General features: G+C 43.4%; 1 protein-coding gene across 1 annotated transcript in view; it reads left to right on the top strand.

Annotated features, from left to right (window-relative positions):
* Window positions 1–16,895, top strand: part of TGM5 (transglutaminase 5) — a 48,450-nt gene extending 31,555 nt beyond the window's left edge. The window contains exons 7-13 of the mRNA XM_021009274.1: window positions 3,924–4,062; window positions 4,826–4,929; window positions 5,578–5,817; window positions 12,174–12,527; window positions 13,974–14,134; window positions 15,770–15,903; window positions 16,408–16,895. Coding sequence (XP_020864933.1) covers window positions 3,924–4,062; window positions 4,826–4,929; window positions 5,578–5,817; window positions 12,174–12,527; window positions 13,974–14,134; window positions 15,770–15,903; window positions 16,408–16,561 — 1,286 coding nt within the window. The 3' untranslated portion in view covers window positions 16,562–16,895. The remainder of the gene's footprint in view (window positions 1–3,923; window positions 4,063–4,825; window positions 4,930–5,577; window positions 5,818–12,173; window positions 12,528–13,973; window positions 14,135–15,769; window positions 15,904–16,407) is intronic.
* The last annotated feature ends 4,242 nt before the right edge of the window (window positions 16,896–21,137 follow it).

Below are 21,137 nucleotides of genomic sequence, written 5' to 3'. Positions count from 1 at the left end.
CCTTATGACATAGTATAACTGCTGTTATGTCCACTAAACAGATGAAGAAAACAGAGGCCCGGAAAGGCTATGCAAGAGAGAGTTAGGTGGTGCGGTGGATGGCGCTGGGCCTCCAGTGGGGAAGACCTGAGTTCAAATCCTGCCTCAGACACTTAATAGCTGTGTGGCCTTGGGCGTGTCATTTAACTTCTATCTCAGTTTTCTCATATGTAAAATGGGGATAATGATATTACCTACCTCTTTTTTTTTTTTTTGGTGAGGCAATTAGGGTTAAGTGACTTGCCTAGAGTCACACAGCTAGGAAATATGTGTCTGAGGCCAGATTTGAACTCAAGTCCTCCCGACTTCAGGGCCAGTGCTCTATCCACTGCGCCACCTAGCTGCCCCCAGCACCTACCTCTTAAAGTTGTTGTGAGTGTAAAATGAAATCATATTTATTAGCATTTTGTAAACTTTAAAATGTCACATAAACACTAGCTTATAACCTCTGATTCCAAATCTAGCCATCTTCCCACAACACCTATTTGCCCCAACAACACAAAACCTCCCTGACCCATGGCCTATAGAGATTATATCCACTAAGAACTTTAAATAGCTGCCAAAACCATCCATCGTCGGTGCTTAAAGCGGCCATTCATAAAGCAGAGTGAAGAACTCTCGGGAGGTCGTGCTTTCGCTTTCCTCAGACGTATGCCTGAAGCAAGAGGAATAGTCTCTTGGCCATATCAGGTCTGAGATCAATGTTGTTGACCGACCGACTTTTCCGGATCGGGCACATTTTCTAGGCGATGAGTGTCTCATGCATCCTTCTGATTTTACCCTTCCCAAACATTCCCCGACTCGGCACTGGGAAGCCGCCCTGCTCCTGCCCCGCAGGGATCTCGGGGCTCCGTGGCTCACGTACCTAGACTGGCTTCGTTTCCAGCCCTCCAGCATCACCTTGGCTCCGCCCCGCATCTCCTACCCCTGCCTGCGATGACTCTTCCCCACCCACCCTGTTTCTTTGGTTCTGCCCAGACCTGCCACACTCATTGTGTCTCTTATGTCCTCTCACTCCAAGCTGGGTTCAAGGGCAGGGGATTTGACTACTAAGAATGTATAATTTGACTACTATCTCAGGCTGTCGATGTGCCGCCCCGCCTCCCCTACCAGGAGCTAGCTTAGTGGCCACTTTTATAATGCAGTATAAGAAGAAATATGAGTGACTTACTAAGCACTAGGTAAAAATATATTTTTTAAAGCAACAGTGGCCCCAGGCCTAAAATGATCATAGACTTGGCACTGGACTTGGAGTTGAGAGGACCTGGATTCAAATCCTGCTTCTGACACTTAGTAGCTGTGGGAACCTGGGCAACTGTCTTAACCTCTCTGTGCCTCAGTTTCCTTATATCTAAAAGGGAGAGGTGGACTTGATACACTCCAGGGTCTCTTCCAACTCTAAATCTATGATCCACTACTATGCTCAGGGGTTGTCTATGAGGTTTTTAGGGAGGACTAGTGCTTCTGGTGTGAGGGCTTTGCCTAGCCCTCTTCAGGGCTGCTCATCCACCTTCAGCTTCCACCTGCCATCCAACTAATTTGAGTTCAAATTCAGCCTTAGACACTTACTAGCTATACGACTGGCCAAGTCACTTAATCCTGTTTGCCTCAGTTTTCTCATCTGCAAAATGAGCTGGAGAAAGAAATGGCAAACCGCTCCAGCGTCTTTGCCAAGAAAACCCCAGATGGGGTTACAAAGAATCCAAAACAACTAAAAAACAAAAATATTTATATAGTGCCTACAATGTGCCAGGCATTATTCTAAATGCTTCATAACCATTATCTCATTTGATGCTTGCAACAACTCTGGGAGATAGGGGCTAGTATTAGCCCCATTTTACGGATGAGAAAATTAAGGTTAAGTGACTTGCCCAAGGTCACACTGCAAGTAAGTGTCTTCAGGTTAGATCTGAACTTAGGTTTTCCTGTCTCTAGGCCCAGTCTGGAAAAGGAATAGTAGGAGGGTGGGAGAAGGAGAGCAGTGAAAAGGCATACAGGTGAGCCAGCAGGAGAAATCTTACACAGGCGAGGCATTAAAGAACACATTCCAAGGGCTGTCTCCACAAGACCTCAGCCCTGGCGAGCCTCAGTCTTTCCCATGTTTTCCTTCATATTCCCTATTCCTCCTCCTCTATGTTTGCCACAGAATATTTATTTTGAAAGGTTTCTAATGCAAGCCACCCAGGAAAGATTGTAGATAAAAGCAAAGGAACCCTACCTTTAAGTATTTCGTGAGCCTAGCCAAAAACACCAACAGTGCCAATGTGGTCTTCATTAAGCGTGATGCAGTGGAGGGGGCCGGGGGGGTGGTGGTAGAATCTAACTGTGGAGGTAGAGGATCTGGTTTCAAATCCTGGCTCTGTTGCTTAAGTACCTGTGTGACTTTGAGCAGCGTCTTTCATCTCTCTGGGACTCAGTTTCCTTATTTGTAAAGTGACAAAGCTAAACTATAATGAGATTTTGGTTTGGTTTGGTTTGGTATTCTTATCTTGCCTAGACTGGAAGTGCCAGAGCCACCACAGGGACTCCCATTAACTATCAGCATCATTTCTGTCCCTGTGCTTTCTGCACCTTAGGCAGCCTGATAGCTACTCACTCTTGGGTGAAGGAAGGAAGGAGGGAGGGGAGGAAGGAAGGAAGGGAGAGAGGGAGGAAGGAATGGATGAAGCAAGGAAGGGAGAGAAGGAGGGGTGAAGAATCCCCTCTACATTAAAAAACAAACAGAAGAGTGCCTTCTGTGATTCTAAGCTTTCCTCAGCTCATTCTGAGCTTCAGCATTCTGAACATTCTTCTTTCAGAGTCATGCCATGCTTCTATCTTCTGAATACAAAATATAGGTTGAAATCTGGTTGAAATCTAAATGGGTTGGAGAGGTCTTTGAACAGCCACATCAATCTCTTCAGACAACTTCCTTTCTTCCTCCTAATCAAAATTGTTTCTTTATGTCTTCAGAAATTCAATCCTGACAGTTTCTCATCCCTCTGGGCTGACTTCCCCTAAAGGATTTTAGTCCGGTGGGTCCTATCCATCCTTTCTCAGTACCTCTTGAAATCTGTTCTCCCAAAATCTAGGCTACACATCAGACTATACTCAATTCTCCTCTCTTTTAAGAGAACAATAGTTTTGTCTCTTCTAGCTGGAGCCTTGATGTTTGCATGACAGCTTACAACTGAAGGAGAGAGGAGGGAATAAGCATTTATACAGCATCAACCATGCCCCGGCATTGTGTTAAGCACTTTGACCTGTGTGTCTTGGAGAAAAGAGATAATAATACAGCACAAAGGAAGACTCTTTCAGGGCCCTGATCCTGAGCTGTGAGTGTCACCTAATTGCAGAGTCTTGAGAAGTGGAAAGCGTTTCTATAGTGCCTACTGTGTGTCAGGCACTGTATTAAGCATTTTACAAATATTATCTCATTTGATCCTCACTGCCTTGGGAGGTAAGGGCTGTTATCCCAATTTTACATCTGAGAAAACTGAGGCAAACAGAGGTTAAGTGGCTTGTTCAGGGTCACACAGTGTTTGAAGCTGAATTTGAACTCAGGTCTTTCTGTCAAACCCAGTGTTCTATCTACTACACCACCTAGCTGTCCTTACTAGGATAACAACCTTCCCTGATTTCCCCTGCTAGTAATGACTTGTCCTCAAATTTTATAAAACAACTTGTTTTGTAGCTCTCTAATGCATTTATTCCGTAATATTGTGTATTATAATTATCTGTGTTAGTATCATGACCTCCTGTTGACTATGAGCTCTGTGAGGGCAGACTGTGCCTTGTCCAAACTTTGCATCTCCCCCAAGCTCTACCATTATCCTCTATACACAGTAGTCACTTAATAAATGTTTATGTAATTTGTTTGTTGACTTTCACTATCCCTTCTATAGTGATGAGGTGCCTGGGGATCCCCACTCGAGTTATTACCAACTTTGATTCAGGGCATGACACAGATGGAAATTTGATCATTGATGCATATTATGACCACACTGGCAGGATCCTGGAGAATAAGAAGAAGGACAGTGTATGGTGAGAGTATCACTTCAACTCTATGGAAGGTCTTCAGTTTTTTGCAGGGTTGTATTAATGATCGTCCTGACCCCTCATTGACTTAGATCCCATCCCTGGTATTTGTAGAATCAAATGGGTACTTAGATGCCTCATTCATTAAAAACACTTTGCCTCTGGGTCAGATTTTGCAATCTCCCTAATACCTCTGTCAAGACTACAGCTGTGGCCCCAGCATCATCAGGGTCTGAAGTCCTACTTCTAGCCAATAATACCAGGAAAGGATCTAAGAGAAACTTTTGAACCTGGAAATAAGGAGTTCTTTTTGAAAGACTAGAGACCCTAGAAAACTCCATTGTCTAGTTCCATTGTGAATTTCCAAGGGAAAATTTCTTTCTGGTTGGTAAGTGATGGTTTTCACTAAGGAACCACTACTAAAACCAATGTCAGGAATTATAGGATAACAACAACAATAATAATAGCTAGCATTTTTATAGCATTTTAAGGTTCGTGAAGAGCTTTTCAAATGTCTCTTTTTTATCCTCACAACTATCCTAGGTGCTATGATTATCCTCATTTTACAGATGAGGAAACTGGGGCACAGAGAGGTTAAGTGACTTGCCCAGGGTCACACAGCTAACATGTCTCTGGGGTAGGACCTGAAGCCAGTTCTTAAGTACAGTACCCTATCCACATGGCCCCATTGGAGGGTTTTAGGGACCTTTAGGGAGCTTAATCTCTTTTTACTTCAGTCTCACAATGACTTTCCTGGCTTTTCTTTTAGGAATTTCCATGTGTGGAATGAATGTTGGATGGCTCGGAGAGATCTTCCCTCAAAATATGGAGGTTGGCAGTTGCTAGATGCCACTCCTCAAGAGACAAGCAATGGTAATGTTTTCCAGGGCAAAGATAATGATAAGCAGTCAAATAAACGCTTCCCTTGTTCTCTGCCCAGCCTTGTTTACTTTCTTTTTAAAAAAATGTTTTAATGAATTTTGATTTTTATAACACGTTTACTTCCCAATAGTACCACTATATCCCCTTCCCCTTCTATAGGAAAAAAAAAAGTTAAGCAAAACCAACCAGTCCAGCTACTGTGACTGATGAGGTATTTAGTATTCCCTATCTGTAGTCCACCACCTCAATACCAAAGGGAAGGTGGGTTTGTTTGGTTTTTTATCATTGTTGTTGTTTAGTTGTTTCAGTTGTGTCCAACTGTTCATGACCCCATTTGGGAATTTCTTGGCAAAGATCCTAAAGTGGTTTGCCATTTCTTTCTCTAGCTCATTTTCCAGGCGAGGTAACTGAGGCAAACAGAGTTAAGTGACTTGCCCAGGGTCACACAGCTGGCTGGATTTGAACTCAGGAAGATGAGTTTTCCTGACTCCAGGCCCCCCATTCTGCACTATGGCGCCACCTAGTATATTTTAGCATAAGTCATTTGGCGCCAATATTAATTATTACATTTGTTGCAATAGCGTTGCCTTAGTTGATATTCTTGAGTTCCTTCTAAGTCTGCTTCCTGCCCATCTCTAGGTGTCTACTGCTGTGGTCCTGCCTCAGTCAGAGCCATCAAGGAAGGGGAGGTGGATCTGAGCTATGACACAGCCTTCGCCTTCTCCATGGTGAACGCCGACTGCGTGTCCTGGCTCGTCTACGGTGGGAAGGAACAGAAACTTCACCGAGACACCAATTTGGTTGGCAACTTCATCAGTACCAAGAGCGTCCAGAGCGATGAGAGGGAGGATGTTACTGAGAACTACAAGTATGAAGAAGGTACAGCCCAAACACGAAGTCACTTAATGCAGTTGTGTTAGAATGGCAAAGAATGAGTCCCTGTTTCTCATGGAAATGGAAAGGAGCAGAGGCGATGCCTGGTTCCATGTAGTAGAGAATGACTTAAGGAAACAGCTGAAATGAGGGTCGGTTTGGTGGCTCTGTCAATTCCACTGGCAAATTGAAGAGAGCCGGGTAGTGGGAAGGGAGCTAGCATATCGTGGATCAAACCCGCTCACATAAGGTGACAAACAATTATCCCTTCCACATAAGGGGTTGGGGAGACTAGAGGCTTGACTCTCTCCTCCCCGGCCCTGCAACCTAGAAAATCTGTGTAAAATTTTTTGGCCCTTCCTTCACACCAGAGAAGAAGTCTGAATTTTTTCTTTTTCTTTTATGGGGTGTTTACGGTACCCATTGTAAAATTTGGGTTAAGTGTTCGGTCATAGGCTCTGTGTTGTCTGCTGGCCTTGATGTGCCATCTTATGCTGTGGCTTCCCCAAAACTCCCAAAACTCCCCATTTAATTACTTATGCCTACCTTCGATATATTGAAACCATGATGGGGAAAACTGTGATGTGGAAGGGATGATTGTAAAAGGATATATGGGAGTTGGGACAGCTAGGTGGTACAGTGGATAGATCACCGGCCCTGGATTCAGGAGGAACTGAGTTCAAATCTGGCCTCAGACATGTAACACTTACTAGCTGTGTGACCGTGGGCAAGTCACTTAGCCCCATTGCTTAGCCAAAACAAACAAACAAAAAAGATATGTGGGAGTAAATGGACTTTGTGCAGGGGGAAGGTTGAGGATGAGAGGCACAGTATAACTACAATATCTGGTATTGGTCCTGGGACTCTCTTTCCCTATGCTTTCTTTGTGGTATGTGAGGGTGGTTTATATCACAGTATTTCAGAGTTGAGAGGGATTTCAGAGACCATCTAATCTAATACATATCTAAATAACACTCAAACCTGAAGGTCTCAATGTCAGTCCAGGGTCACAGAATTTCAAAATTGGCACTACCATCTTGTTCAATCCATACATGTGTATAAATATAGATTTAGATACACACATGCATATATACACACATAAATATATGTACACACACACACACACATATATATATATATGTGGGGGGGATGTAGGTGGGTAGATAGATAAATTATAGAGGCAGTGAGGTATCATAGTAGGTAGAATGCTGTACTTGCCGTGAGGAAGGCCTAAGTTCAATTCTGACCTCAGATAATTACTAGATGTATGACCCTGAGCAAATCATTTAGCCACTGTCTGCCTCAGTTTCCTCATCTGCAGAATGAGGATCATCATAGTACCTGCCTCCCAGGATTGTTATGAGGATCAAATGAGATGGCATTTATTAAGCCGTTAGCACAATGCCCCGCACATAGATACTTAAGAAATGCTTATTTCCTCTATTTTCTCACTTACCTATGGCATCTCTCAGATACGCTTTTTCAGCTTTTGCTTTAACACTTCCGGTGATGGAGGCAACCCGGGGAGATGGGAAGCTTGCTGGATCAGAGAACTTGGGTTCCAATTTTTTCTCTGCCATTTGCTATCTCTGTGACTTTGGGTAAGTCACTTAAATTCTCTGAGCCTCAGTTTCCTCAACTGTAAAATGAAAGGGTTGGGCTAGATGACCTCCAAGTTTCCTCCTGACTCTAAATCTACGATCCAGTGACAAGTATAGTCTATTGCCTTCTGACGCAGTCTATTCCACTTTTGGATGGCTCTAATTATTGAGAAATTTTTATTTCCATCAATTCTAAATGTGTCCCCCTGTTATTTCCCACCATTTCTGCCTTCTGGAGCCAAACAGAATAAGTTTGATCCTCCTTCATTTGATAGCTTCTCAAATACTGGAAGACAGCTCTCATGTCCCCCTGAATGTTCTCACCTTCAGCCTAAGCTTCTCCATCTTCTTCAGGCAGTCCTCATATGGCACAGACTCAAGGCTCAGGCTTCAGAGTCAGTCCACAGTGTTCACCAAGATTGGTGGAGTAGGTGAGGGACAAAGCTGTGATCAGATCCAGTCTGGAGCTGGCTCTAAATCGTGCCAGATGAGCTCCCTCCCAGCCTCCTCTCACCCGGAAAGGGTTACCATGATAGGCACTGTCCAAAGCACGGCTGGTTCTGGCATTCCTTGTCATCAGAGGACTGGCTCAGATGCCCAATTCTCCTCACACTTCCAGGGGTTGAAGTTCCTGTAACTAGGGCAGAGGCAGCCTCCCGACCCCACTAACGCCAGGACTTAACAGCTTGCTGTTTAAGTGGACCTAACCTGGAGGTGTTTACTCTTCATAGGGACTAAACCTCTTGGGATTTTTCTTCAAATCTTCTTTGATTATTCCAGGAGGACCACTGTTCTGCCCCTACTCTTATTTATTTTTACCTGCTCTATGCTCTCCCTGGTGTGCTATTTTATCTTGTTTGTGGGAGAAATCTGAAGAGCTTGGAATTTTCTGACCTACTGTGCCATCTTCCCAGAATCCTCTTCCCACTTATGGATTTTTCAGACACCGAAGAGCAATGGGGCATGCTGTGAAGCTAACACACTGAATGACTGATTCAGGGATGGAATTCTATAAGGATAAATATAAACTCTTATACTTGGATTCCAAAAGCCAACTTTGTTAATATAAGACAAGAAAGAATACTTTGGCAGTAGTTTGTCTAAAAATGATATGGGAATTTTAGCAGGCTTTGAGCTTAATATGAGCCAATAGTGTGTATGTTGTGGTAGCAAAATAAACTAATGAGATCTTAGGTTGAATTGAGAGGCCTGCCTTCTGGAAATAAAGTGATGTTAACCTTGCTGGCCTGGTTTGGCAATATTTGGAGTATGGTGCACTACTGTGGACGGTGCTGAGCCCATTTTGGCAAGGAGTTTGGCAAGGTGAAGAGGAAGATGTGGAAATCGTGCTGCATGAGGATAAGCTGAAAGAATGGGGGATAGTTAGCCTGGAAAAGAAAAGGCCCAAGAGGGTGTGAGAGCTGTTTTCAATTAGAAGGCTGTCCCTTAAATAAGGAACTCAGCTTATTCTGTTTGAGGGCAGAATCAGAAGCAGTTTATAGAAGATGCAAAGAAGCCAATTTGAGCTTTATAGAAGGAAGAACTTCCTAATAATTAGAGTTATCAGCAGGTTATAGAAGGGTCCCCATTTACTGGAGGTCTTCCAGAAAAGGCCCACTTTATGGGAATGCTCAAGGGGGGAATCTTTCTCAGGTATGGGCCAGACAACAGTAAAAAAGATATTGGTCTTGAGTTCAAATGTGACATCAGACACTTACCAGCTGTGTGACCCTGGGCAAGTCACTTAACCTCATTGCCTTAAAAAAAACCAAACTTCTTTTTTAAAAAAGGGGGCAATAGGTGGTATAGTGGATAGAGCACCAGCCCTGGAATCAGGAGATGCTGATTTCAAATCCTGCCTCAGACACCTACTAGCTGTGTGAACCTGGGCAAATAACTTAATCCCAATTGCCTCAAGAAAAGAAAAAACAAACTTAGAAAAGACAGTGTTTCTCCCTTCTTCAAACCCTGCCTCTGATGATCACCACTTGTGTTACTCTGGACTGGTCACTAGGCCATCCTTTGTCTCAAGTCTTACTTCAGCTTTAGTCATTGAATGGGCATCTCCTCTGACAAACTGAGGCCTGGGAAAAATCTTAATTCAGAAAGACCAAGGTTATGTGCTGTATCCCAGGCATCATCAGTTGTTTTGACTTTTGTCTCGTCACTGGACTTTGATGGCTCTGAAGGAGAGAGTGAGGTTCTGCATCACTTAAATCCGATTCACCCTCGAGATGTCATCTGCAGGACAAACAACGACAAAAATGAAGATCTAGGACTAGCTAACCACAGAATCCCAGACAACAAGCATGTATTCAACGTCTACTGGGTACCAAGCACTGTACAAAGAGCTGGGTTTACAAAGAAAGGTGGGAAAAAGTAGTTCCTGCCCTCAAGGAGTTCATAGTCCAAAGACAATGTGCAAACAACTTGGTATGAACAAGATATATACAGAATAAATTGGAGGTGGTCACAGAGAGAAGGTTTTGCATTAAAGGGGATCGGAAAAAGTTTCTTATAAAAGGCAGGATTTTTTAAAGCTGGGACTTGAACCCACCAGAGAAGCCTGGAGGTTGGAGATGAGGAGAAAGAGCATTCCAGGCATGTGGGGGGAGACAACCAATGAAAGTGCTCAAAGTTGGGAGATAGAGTATCTTTTGTGCACGGAACAGCAAGGAGACCAGTGTCACTGTTCTCTTCCAACTCTGAAATTCTGTGATTCTGAACCAGACTCCTGGGTTAGAAGACTAATGGTAATGTTTGTCTGGGCACATACTTCCCCTGCGTGTTCTTATCCTGTCTTTACTCCATAAAATATGGAGCAGGGAGAATATGGGAGTGGAGGTGAGGATGCTAGTAAAGGTTCCCACGAAGGGTGCTGGAACAGTTACCATGCAAGCCCTAATGTGAGTCTGAACAATCTGTCTTAGTAACTGAGTCTTCCGAAGAGACTTAGAAGAGACTGAGTTTCTCCTGAATTTCCCAGGGTTAGTCTATACTGTTCCGAAAATTAACTTCTGGGGTCTGAAATCCTTCAGTTGACTCAGCTTCTTTTAAAAGGGTCATCAGTTAACATTGGTGAGCTCTCTATTAAAATGGAAGGAAGCAATACTATATACAGTAGAATAAGCCCTGGCTGCGGAGCCAAAAGGGCAGCTAGGTGGCGCCATAGTGCACAGAGTTCGGGGTCTGGAGTCAGGAAGACTCATCTTCCTGAGTTCAAATCTTGCTTCAGACACTTAACTAGCTGCATGACCTTGGACAAATCACTTAACCCTGTTTGTCTCAGTTTCCTCATCTGTAAAGTGAGCTGGAAAAGGAAAATGGCAAACTACTCCAGTATCTTTGCCAAGAAAACACCAAACATGGGGTCATGAAGAGTCAGACACCACTGAAGAACAACTGAAGCCAATTGGACCCGGATGATTTGGATCCAACCTTTAATTCTTACTCTGATTTGTGTAATCTTGCCCCAGTCACCTCCACCCCTGGGCCTCCATTTCTGCATCTGTTAAATGAGGGGGATGGGCTCAATGAACTCTAAGATCACTTCTAGCTCTGACTCCCAGCCTAGATCTCTCATCTAATGCTAAGTTTCCTCATCTGTAAAATGGGGGGTGTGGGGTTGGATTCGATGACCTCTGAGCAGGATTGTGCTCAAGCCAGCTCCTACCAGACTCCTGAGAGATTATTAGATTGTTAAATATTCAGTGTGAACACTTACACCTCAGAAATTAGAAAATGCTTACAAGAGAGGTTTTGATCCTCTAGGCTTGAGAGTGAGGTTAATTATACAGATTGAACTGAAAAGTATGTAAGTATGTCTTGTATACTTTGTTCTTCTGGAGAGCTGTTTGCTAAATATTTATCAGCACAACCCTGCCTCTGAGGTACCTTCTAATTCGAGATCTATGGTACTGTAATGTACAAAACGATTAAAAAAGAAATGAAGAGTAATTAGGTTGTTCAGTGATGATTTAATAAGTAATCAAAACCAATTTGTAAAGGAACTATCTAGAAAAAAAAGAAAGAAATGTTATATGTAACTCTACAATTTGGCACATACTACATATGCAAGCTAGTTGTTGTTATTAACTCACTTTTCAATTGTGTCCAACTAGGGGGCAGTTAGGTGGCACAGTGGATCAAGCTCAGGCCTTGGAGTCAGGAGGACCTGAGTTCAAACCCGGTCTCAGAATCTTACTAGCTGTGTGACCCTGGGCAAGTCACTTAACCTCGATTGCCTAAACAAAAACAAATCCATTTCATCCAATTTTTCATGACCCCATTTTTGGATTTTCTTGGCAAAGATACTGGAGTGGTTTGTCATTTCCTTCTCCAGTTCATTTTACAAATGAGGAACTGAGGCAAACAGGGTGAAGTGACTTGCCCAGGGTCACAAAGCTCATAAGCGTCTGAGACCAGATTTGAACTCCTGAAGATGAGTCTAGCCCAGGGGTGAGGAGCTGGCAGCCTTGAGGCCACATGTGGTCATGGGGTTCCCCATCACTGGTCTAGCTGGTTATCAGACCGGTGCTCTCTCCACTGTGCCACCTAGCTGCCCTATATGTAACCTAGTTAATGGGTAACAATTTTTGCAGTGTTCAGTTCTTTTAAAGTTACCCTGTACTTTAATAACCTTGCAGAGATTTTTCTGGTATTAGGGGGTGGGAAGGGCCTAATTTCTTTCAGTAATATCAGTATTATTTCACCCAGACCAACCCAGTCTAAATCTCCGGGCCCTGTTCTCTATTGATATAGGCTCTCCCCTGGAGCGAGAGGTGTTTCTGAAGGCCCTTCGGAAAGTGCAGTCTAGAGGACTTCCAGAGAGTCACCGAGGACATTCCTCACTTGTAGAGCCCTTCCCAGTAACAGAAGCGGCAAACCCACACCTGATTTCTCCCGCTGGACTAAGGGACGTGAGCTTGAAATTCAAGCTGGTTGAGCCTGCCTGCATGGGCCTGGACATAAACTTTGTTCTACAGACTTTCAACTTGGTTCAAAAGTTCAAGGACCTTAAGGTGAACCTAAGTGCTCAGTCCTTGCTCCATGATGGCAGTCCCCTGCCTGTGTTCTGGCAAGACACAGCATTCATCGCTCTAATGCCCAATGAAGGTATGTATATGCAAGGCCAAATTCAGTTCAGTTCTATTCAACAAGCATCTATCAAACATCTGAGGCACTGTGCTAAGTAGGTACTGAGGACTTCCAGGGAGACAAGATAGAGTGGAAAGATTGCTGGCTTTGGAGAGCCCAAAGCTTGGCTCAGACACTTACTCTCTTTGTGACCTGGGGTAAGTTATTTACCATCTCTGAACCTTGGTTTCTCTCATCCATAAAATAAGAAGGAAGGCTGGGCATGATGTCATGTACCTGTCATCCCGGGTATCCTAGAGGCTGAGGATCCATTAAACTTGGGAAGTTTGGTGAGAATGCCACCTCAGATTAAGGGGCAGGTAGGTGGCACAGTGGATGGAGCACCAGAGTCCCAATTGCCTTGCCAAAAAAAATAAATAAACAAAATAAATTTTTAAAAGAGGTGATTATTAAATTTTCAGCATTTACACCTCAGAAATTGGCAAGCATTACATATCAGGTCTTCATTTATTATTTTGTGGATTGTCTAGATTTAAGAAAGTGATGGAAAAATGCTAGTAGTGAAGGTTAAATTTAAAAGTGTGTCCAGTATACATTTTTAAACCCTTTTTTCATCAAATGTTTACCAGAACACCCCTGGCTAACCAGGTGTCTGTACAACATGGTAAGCTCTCCAGAATAGAGGGGCACCTGGCTGCCTAAAGAGGGACAACCCAACCAGAACTGGAAATGATACAGGCCAAATAGTGGCGGGATTGGGCCCATGAGAGACCACTGCACTTATAGCCTGGCTAAGAGAGGGAGACCTAGTCTCAAAAAATTTAAATTTAAATTATGTTATAACACCTAACAACATAAGAAAAGGTAACACTGAACAAGGTAACTCGAATGACATAACTTAACAAAGGTACCGTAACAGAATAGTGTAATTAATATAATTAATATAATATGTAGAATAAATCAAGAGGTTAGACTAGTTGGCCCCAAAGTCCCTTTTAGCTCTAAACCTATAATCTACACACCTGACTGAGCAAATTTTAATTATGCCAGGCCATTTGGCAGGATTTTTAGGGTGGTAGGATAGATGGGCCAATGCTATTTGGTCCATGCCTTCAGGAAAATGGAAAAGTTGTCCTCACAAATTTCCAGGCCTGATTGACTTCTGCAGGTGTGATCCTACTTCTGTGAGATGGTACAGCATCTTATCAGCAATAGGAGCATTGCCCTAGCCAGGCTCACATTGAGTAAAAAAGACATCTATTAGAATTTTAGTCAGAGGAGCCCCCAACCCCAGAGATGCCACTACCCCTGGCCAACCTAGAAAGGATCCCCTAGATACAGAAGGCAAACCCTCAGAAAAGAGACCCACTAGAAACTACTACTTTATCCCTAAGACAGCCCATTCCTGGCCCCATGCAGGCCCTAAGATGCTCTCATTCTGCCTCTGTCTTTTTTTCCCTTTAGCCAAGACATATCCCTGCACAATCCCCTATTCCCAGTACAACCAGTTTCTGTCACCAGACAAGCTGATCCGGATCAGTGCCCTGGGAGAAGAGATGAACAGTTCAGAGAAGTTCCTGGTGGACAAGATCATCACCTTGGAACTTCCGAGCATCATGATTAATGTAGGGGAAGGCATGACCAAAATGCATGCATCTGGGGATAGAAACACAGAGAGGGGAGTGCCTGCCGAAGGGAGAGCGGACTTAGCACGCATACGTGGGGAGTCTTTGGCCATCCCCTGGTCCCTGGTTGCAATCAGCCAATTAATTCAGCTTCTACCAGAGGCTAAGCGAGGGATACAAAGACAAAAACAAATCAGCCCCTGCTTTCAGAAAGCTTGTTTTCGGTTAAGAGAAATAACACACCTATAAACCAGGGTGGCTGGAGCCGGCTCTAGCTATCAACAGCTGATTGTCAGAAGTTCAGACTGAGCATTTACACCTCAGAAACCACGAATGCTACACAACACGACTCGGTTTATTGATTTGCTGATTATTTTATTGTTGTTCAGTCATTTTTCAGTTGGGTCCAACTCTTTGTGACCTCATTTTGGGGCTTTCTTGGCAAAGATACTGGAGTGGCTTGCCATTTCCTTCTCTAGCTCATTTTTCAGATGAAGAAACTGAGGCAAATAGGGTTAAGTGACTTGCCCAGGGTCACATAGCTAAATGTCTGAGGCTAGATTTGAACTTAGGAAGATGAGTCTTCCTGACTTCAGGCAGTGCACTCTTTCCACTGCGCCACCTAGCTGATTGTTTAGACTTAAGAAAATAATGGGTGGTGCAATAGATAGAACACTTGCCCTGGAGTATGGAGGACCTGAGTTCAAATACAGCTTCAGACACTTGACACTTACTAGATTAACTCCAATTGCCTCACAGAAAAAGAGGAAAGAAAAGAATGGGCAGCTAGATGGTATAATGGCTAACGTGCCCCATCTAGAGTTAGGAAGACTCATCTTTTTCAGTTCAAATCCAGCCTCAGACACTTACTAGCTGTGTGACCCTGGGCAAGTCACTTCACCGTGTTTGCCTCAGTTTTCTCATCTGGAAAATGAGCTAGAGAAAGAAATGGCAAGCCACTCCAGTATCATTGCCAAGAAAACCCAAAAATGGGATCACTAAGAATTGGACATGACTAAACTACAACATAAATATGAATTGGAGATAGAAGAGAGAAGGAAGGAAGGAAGGAAGGAAGGAAGGAAGGAAGGAAGGAAGGAAGGAAGGAAGGAAGGAAGGAAGGAAAAAAAAAAATAAAAACTAGAGAGCCAGTCTGATGTAGTGGGTAGTGGACTGGCTCAGGAATTAGGAAGACCAAGTTCCAACTCCTACTTCAGCCGTACTTTTGCTATGTGGCTGTGGGGAAGTCATTTAACCTCTTGGTATCCCCAAGCTGCTCTTGAGACTACGCTGGATAATTACAGAGGAGTTGCTGGTCTTTATTAGTAGAGAAAGCTCCCTATACAATCACTTGCCCAACAAAAAACAAAGTAAAAACTTAACTTGAAAAATGCCAGCCACTCAGATTGTATGTTAATAACCTTGTGGCCCTCCTGACTATTTCCCAGCTGGATTTGGCCCTAGGTGGAGAAATCTGAGTGAAGCTCTCTGATTCAGGAACTCTTTCCTGTACCCTGATTTGTTTGGCTGTGAATCCCATCTCTTCTGGAAGTGAGCTTGGTAACGAGGTCTTCAGATAGATTTCTTTTCTATCACAGCCTCCCCTACGATCAGCATTTTGGTTTCTCTGTTCAGGTTCTGGGAGAAGCCATCTTGGGCCAGACACTTTCCATACAAGTGATATTTGAAAATCCTCTCTTGGAGGAGGTGGGGGATTGTGTGCTGACTGTGGAAGGCAGTGGCCTGTTCAAGAAACAGCTGAAGATCATGTAAGTGAAGGGGGTTCCCGTCCCCGGATCCCTGTCCCAGAGGCAGGTATTTCCAGTACCAACACTGTTTGGAGTTAGTACTGCCCTCTGTTCTGGAGACTCTGGTTCTCAGAGTAGGGCCTCTGAGTGCCCTACAGAAAGATGAGATCCGAGAGCAGAGTGAAAAAGAGTTTGGCTGCTTCAGAACTCTGATCGATGAAGTGGCCCATGCAGACTTTAAGGGACTAATGATGAAGCGTGCCTCCCACCTCTAGGCAGAAAAGTGGTGAGCTAGATTTGCTAGATTGCATTTATTTGTTACAAGGAGGATTCTATTCTGCAAGGGGGAAATTGTACAAGAGTGTGTGCGTGTGTGTGTGGTGGAGGTAGGGGAAATCCTTAAGGCATGACAGTATTGTTTTTTTTAAGTAGCACCAATAAAACATTTTGAAAAAGAAGAAGAAGGGGCTTGTGGGGAATCAGAATGAAAAGGCTTTTACTGACATTTTCCATTCTTTGCCTTAGGATTGGAATCCTCAAACCTCAAAGTAAGGCCAGCGTCACTGTTAAAACCGTCCCCTTCAAGAGCGGCCAGAGGCAGATCCAAGCCAATCTGAAGAGCAACAAATTTAAGGATATCAAAGGATACAGGAACGTGAATGTTGCCCCTGAATTATAAAACCTCTGTGGCAGGGCTGTTTATCCAGGATGCTGCTGAAGTTCAATGTAACAGAGGGTAGAGTTCACCAACTGAGCGCCACCTTTCCCTAACAAACACCCGGGACTCTTCTGAGCAGACATAGGGTGGTACAGACTCTGGTTATCATGCGTTTAGCATTTGCACATCTGTCTAAAGGCCCTCAGTGCCGGTGTTACAGCCTGTCCAAGTGGGTGCTGCAGGGCATGCACACAAGATTAAGGAAGACCAGCTGGGACTTCATTGTGATTTCGGCTTCCCTGGTGGCCAGGTGGAAAATAAGAGGACCTGAGCAGCTTTGCCTTTTATAGTTGACTCTCCCCAACCAATAAACCTTATTATTGTTGTATTTATTTTCTTTCGTTCTCTACCCTGGCCGCTCCCAGTTCATCTCCTTTGTCCTTTATAATTGCTTTCCAGACAGCACCTCTGTTATAAGAATACAGAGTGCCCCCAAAGTCTTAGTGCATTACGATCTTAAAACTGCACCCTGTATGTTACTTTATTTCCAGGGTTCTCTTGTTTTTGCCCTCTATACACAAGGTAGAGGCAATAGAAAATTAGGGGAATGCCACTAAATTGAAATAAAAAATCTCCATCATAAGTTGGCCCTAGGATTCTCTGGGTTCTTAAGTAGGTCCAGTGGGAAGTCTAACAGAAGAACATAGTGGTAGACTGCCCTGGGCTACTCTGCTTATAAGCTTGGTACTAACTGTTGTGAGGCAAGCAAAACATAGAGAGGAATTCCTGGCTAAGGGAGAAAGAGAAATAGGAAAGGCTGCGATGTAAAAACAAGGTCTCGGCAATACTCTGCATTACTGTAGATTATGTCTTTGTTTCTTGGTATCAGAAAATGTATGAAACTGCCATATTTCATGCCAATAAACTATTCTGACAAAATGCTTTAAGAAAACAAGGTCTTGGGAAAGATGACCGTAGGAGCAGCCCCTTCTCTTCCCCCCTTCCCCCTTTAAAAACAATGAACATTAAAACTTTCATCTGGTCATTCATTCACTTATGTAGTATTGACTGAGTTCCTCCTATGGCAAGACATTGTATTGGTCCACTCAGCAGAGGCTCATGTTCATAATTCACCTTAAAGATCACCCATCAGGTCAGCTAGGTGGGGCAGTGGATAGAGTACAGGCCCTGGAGTCAGGAGGACCTAAGTTCAAATCTGGCCTCAGACCGGACACTTGACACTAGCTGTGTGACCTTGGGCAAGTCACTTAACCCCATTGCCTAGCAAAAAACAAACCAAAAAAATATATATATAAACTGTTAATAAAAAAAAAATCACTCGTCATCTCAGCAGACGGTGTCCTGACATTGACATTACTATACCTAATGCAATTTTTCTCTGCCATTCTCTTCCCCCTCCCCACTACTTCATGGGGAGCAGTTTAACAGAAACATAGAGTCAAACCCTCCCCCTCTACAGTACCCAAGGAGTGGTTATAGTTACTCAGCCTCCTGCTAGAGTCATTCAGGGAAGGGATGCTCCCTTTTAGACAATCCTTGTTGTTGGGAAATTTGGCATCATACTAAGCCAAATTCTGCCTCCCTATATAATTTCCCTCTTCTACCCTCTACAACAGAGGTTTTTAATATCTATCAACTTAATTTTTAAAAATATATTTCTATAATTTTCAATATAATCAATCTCTTTGTAATCCTATTTTGTTTTATTCATTTAAAAATGTTAGTCCAAGGCAGAAAGATGGCACATTGGATAGAGCACCGGCCCCAGAGTCAGGAGGACTTGAGTTCAGATTTGGCCTCAGACACTTGACACTTACTGGCTGTGTGACCCTGAGCAAGTACTTAACCCCATTGCCTAGGAAAAACAAAACAAACAAACAAACAAAAAATGTTAATCTAAGAAGGGCTTCACCAGATTGCTGAAGGGGTCCATGACACAAATAAGGCAAAGAATCCTCACTCTAAGACCAAGCAGAATAAATAAACTCCCTTTTCCCCATGACAACCATGCTGATGTTTGATGACAGCCCATGACGTAAGGGATTAGAGTGCCTAGTCTGCTCAGAAGGACTTGAATTCAAATCCAACTTCTTATACTTAACTAGCTATGGGACCCTGGGAAAGTCACTCAACCCTGTTTGCCTCAGTTTCCTCATCTGGAAAATGAGCTGGAGAAGGAAATGGCAAACCACTCCAGTCTCTTTGCCAAGAAAACCCCATAGGGTCATGAAAAGCTGGGCATGAGTAAAAATGCCTGAACAGGAACAGGAACAGGACAATGCCAGCATGTTTCGGTGGAAAGAGTTTTGGATTTGCAGTAAGAGGACTTGAGTCTGAATGCTAGCTCTGCTACTTGCTGTCTGTATAATGTTAGTTCAGCAAATCATTTTATCTCTCTAAGTCTTAATTTCTATCTCTATTAAATGAGAGAATTAGACTGAATGATTTCTAAAGTCCTTCCCGCTCTAAATTTATGATGTAATGCAGGGGTGGGGAACCTGCAGCCTGGAGGCCGTATGTGGCCCTCTAGATCCTCAAGTGTAGCCATTTGACTGAATCCAAACTGCATAGAACAAATCCTTTTATTAAGGGGATCGACTATAAGGATCATATGAGGCAACTCAGGATGGAGCCAAGATGGCGGAGTGAAAGCAGTGATGCTTGAGCTCTCCCCCAAACCCCTCCAAATACTCATAAAAAATGGCTCTAAACAAATTCTAAAGCAGCAGAACCCACAAAAAGACAGAGTGAAACAAATTTCCAGCCCAAGACAACTTGGATGATTGATCAGAAAGGTATATGTTGCCAGGCTGGGAGCACAGCGCGGCGTGGGCATGCCGGCCTCAGCAAACCTGGAACAGGCCTCAGAGGACTGAATTGGAGGCAGCTGTGGTGGTTTCCAGACTCCTCAATCCACAAATGCCAAAGACAACTTAGAAGAAAAGTCTGTTTCTGCCGTGCTGAGAGAGGAACGCAGGGTCTCAGCTCCATTCCCCAAGAGTGTGGCCCTGGGGGGGGCAGCTGCCTCCTGAGCTTCCGGCAAACTGAGAGGAATCCAGTGGCTGATCAGAGAGGGATTGCAGGGATCTCTTTGCCAGTGCTGAGGCAGGAATCTCTTGCTTTGCCTGTGCTTGGATCTGGGTCACAGTTCTGGTGGAGGTAGTGAGGAGGAGCGCTGGCATGGTGGAGCTTATAGTGGCTGTGGAGAGAAAACCCTCCTCACAGTTACAAGACAGAAAGGAGTACTTGTGGTCACAGGCCAGGAAAAGAGTAAACACCCCCCCACTTATCATACCACCTTGCAAGAACTGAAAATTTACAGGTCCCTGCAAGTATCTCTGAAAACAGCTGTATAAACCCCTGAAGTTTGGGACAATACATTCTCCACATTGGAAGCAGACTCTTACCTTAACAAAGAGTTTAAAACTCAAGTAATTGGCCGGGATCATAAGCAAGCAGTGCAAAAAGAGTCAGACTATATTATCTTACTTTGGTGACAAAGAAGATCAAAATATACAACCAGAAGAAGACAACAAATCAAAGCTCCTACATCCAAAGCCTCCAAGAAAAATATGAATCAGTCCCAGGCCTTGGAAGAGCTCAAAAGGGATTTTGAGAAGCAAGTAAGGGAAGTAGAGGAAAAACTGGGAAGAGTGATGCAAGAAAATCATGAAAAACAAGTCAACAGCTTGCTAAAGGAGACCCAAAAAAATACTGAAGAAAATAACACCTTAAAAATAGCCTAACCCAAATGGCAAAAGAGGTCCAAAAAGCCAATGAGGAGAAAATGCCCTAAAAAAAAAATTGGCCAAATGGAAAAGGAAGTCCAAAAGATTACTGAAGAAAATACTTCCTTAAAAATTAGAATAGAGCAATTGGAAGCTAGTGACTTTATGAGAAATCAAGACACTGTAAAACAAATCCAAAAGAATGAAAAATAGAAACAATGTGAAATATCTCATTGGAAAAACAGACTGGAAAATAGATCCAGGAGAGAGAATTTAAAAATTATTGGACTATCTGAAAGCCATGATCAAAAAAAGAGCCTAGACATCATCTTTCAAGAAATTATCAAGGAAAACTGCCCTGATATATTAGAACCAGAGGGCAAAATAGAAATTGAAAGAATCCACAGATCTCCTCCTGAAAGAGATCCCCAAAGGAAAACTCCTAGGAATATTATAGCCAAATTCCAGAGTTCCCAGGTCAAGGAGAAAATATTACAAGCTGCCAGAAGAAACAATTCAAGTACTGTGGAAACACAATCAGGATAACACAAGATTTAGCAGCTTCTACATTAAAGGACTGCAGGGCATGGAATATAATATTCTGGAGGGCAAAGGAGATAGGATTACAACCAAGAATCACCTACCCAGCAAAACTGAGTATAATCCTTCAGGGGAAAAAATGGTCATTCAGTGAAATAGAGGACTTTCAAGCATTCTTGATGAAAAGACCAGAGCTGAATAGAAAATTTGACTTTCAAATACAGACTCAAGTGGAACATGAAGAGGTAAACAGGAAAGAGAAATCATAAGAGACTTATTAAGATTGAACTGTTTACATTCCTGCATGG

Source organism: Phascolarctos cinereus, unplaced genomic scaffold, assembly GCF_003287225.1.
Source record: "Phascolarctos cinereus isolate Bilbo 61053 unplaced genomic scaffold, phaCin_HiC Scaffold_3;HRSCAF=262, whole genome shotgun sequence".
Classification (NCBI taxonomy): Eukaryota; Metazoa; Chordata; class Mammalia; order Diprotodontia; family Phascolarctidae; genus Phascolarctos; species Phascolarctos cinereus.
This window is presented reverse-complemented; position numbering and strand designations above follow the sequence as displayed.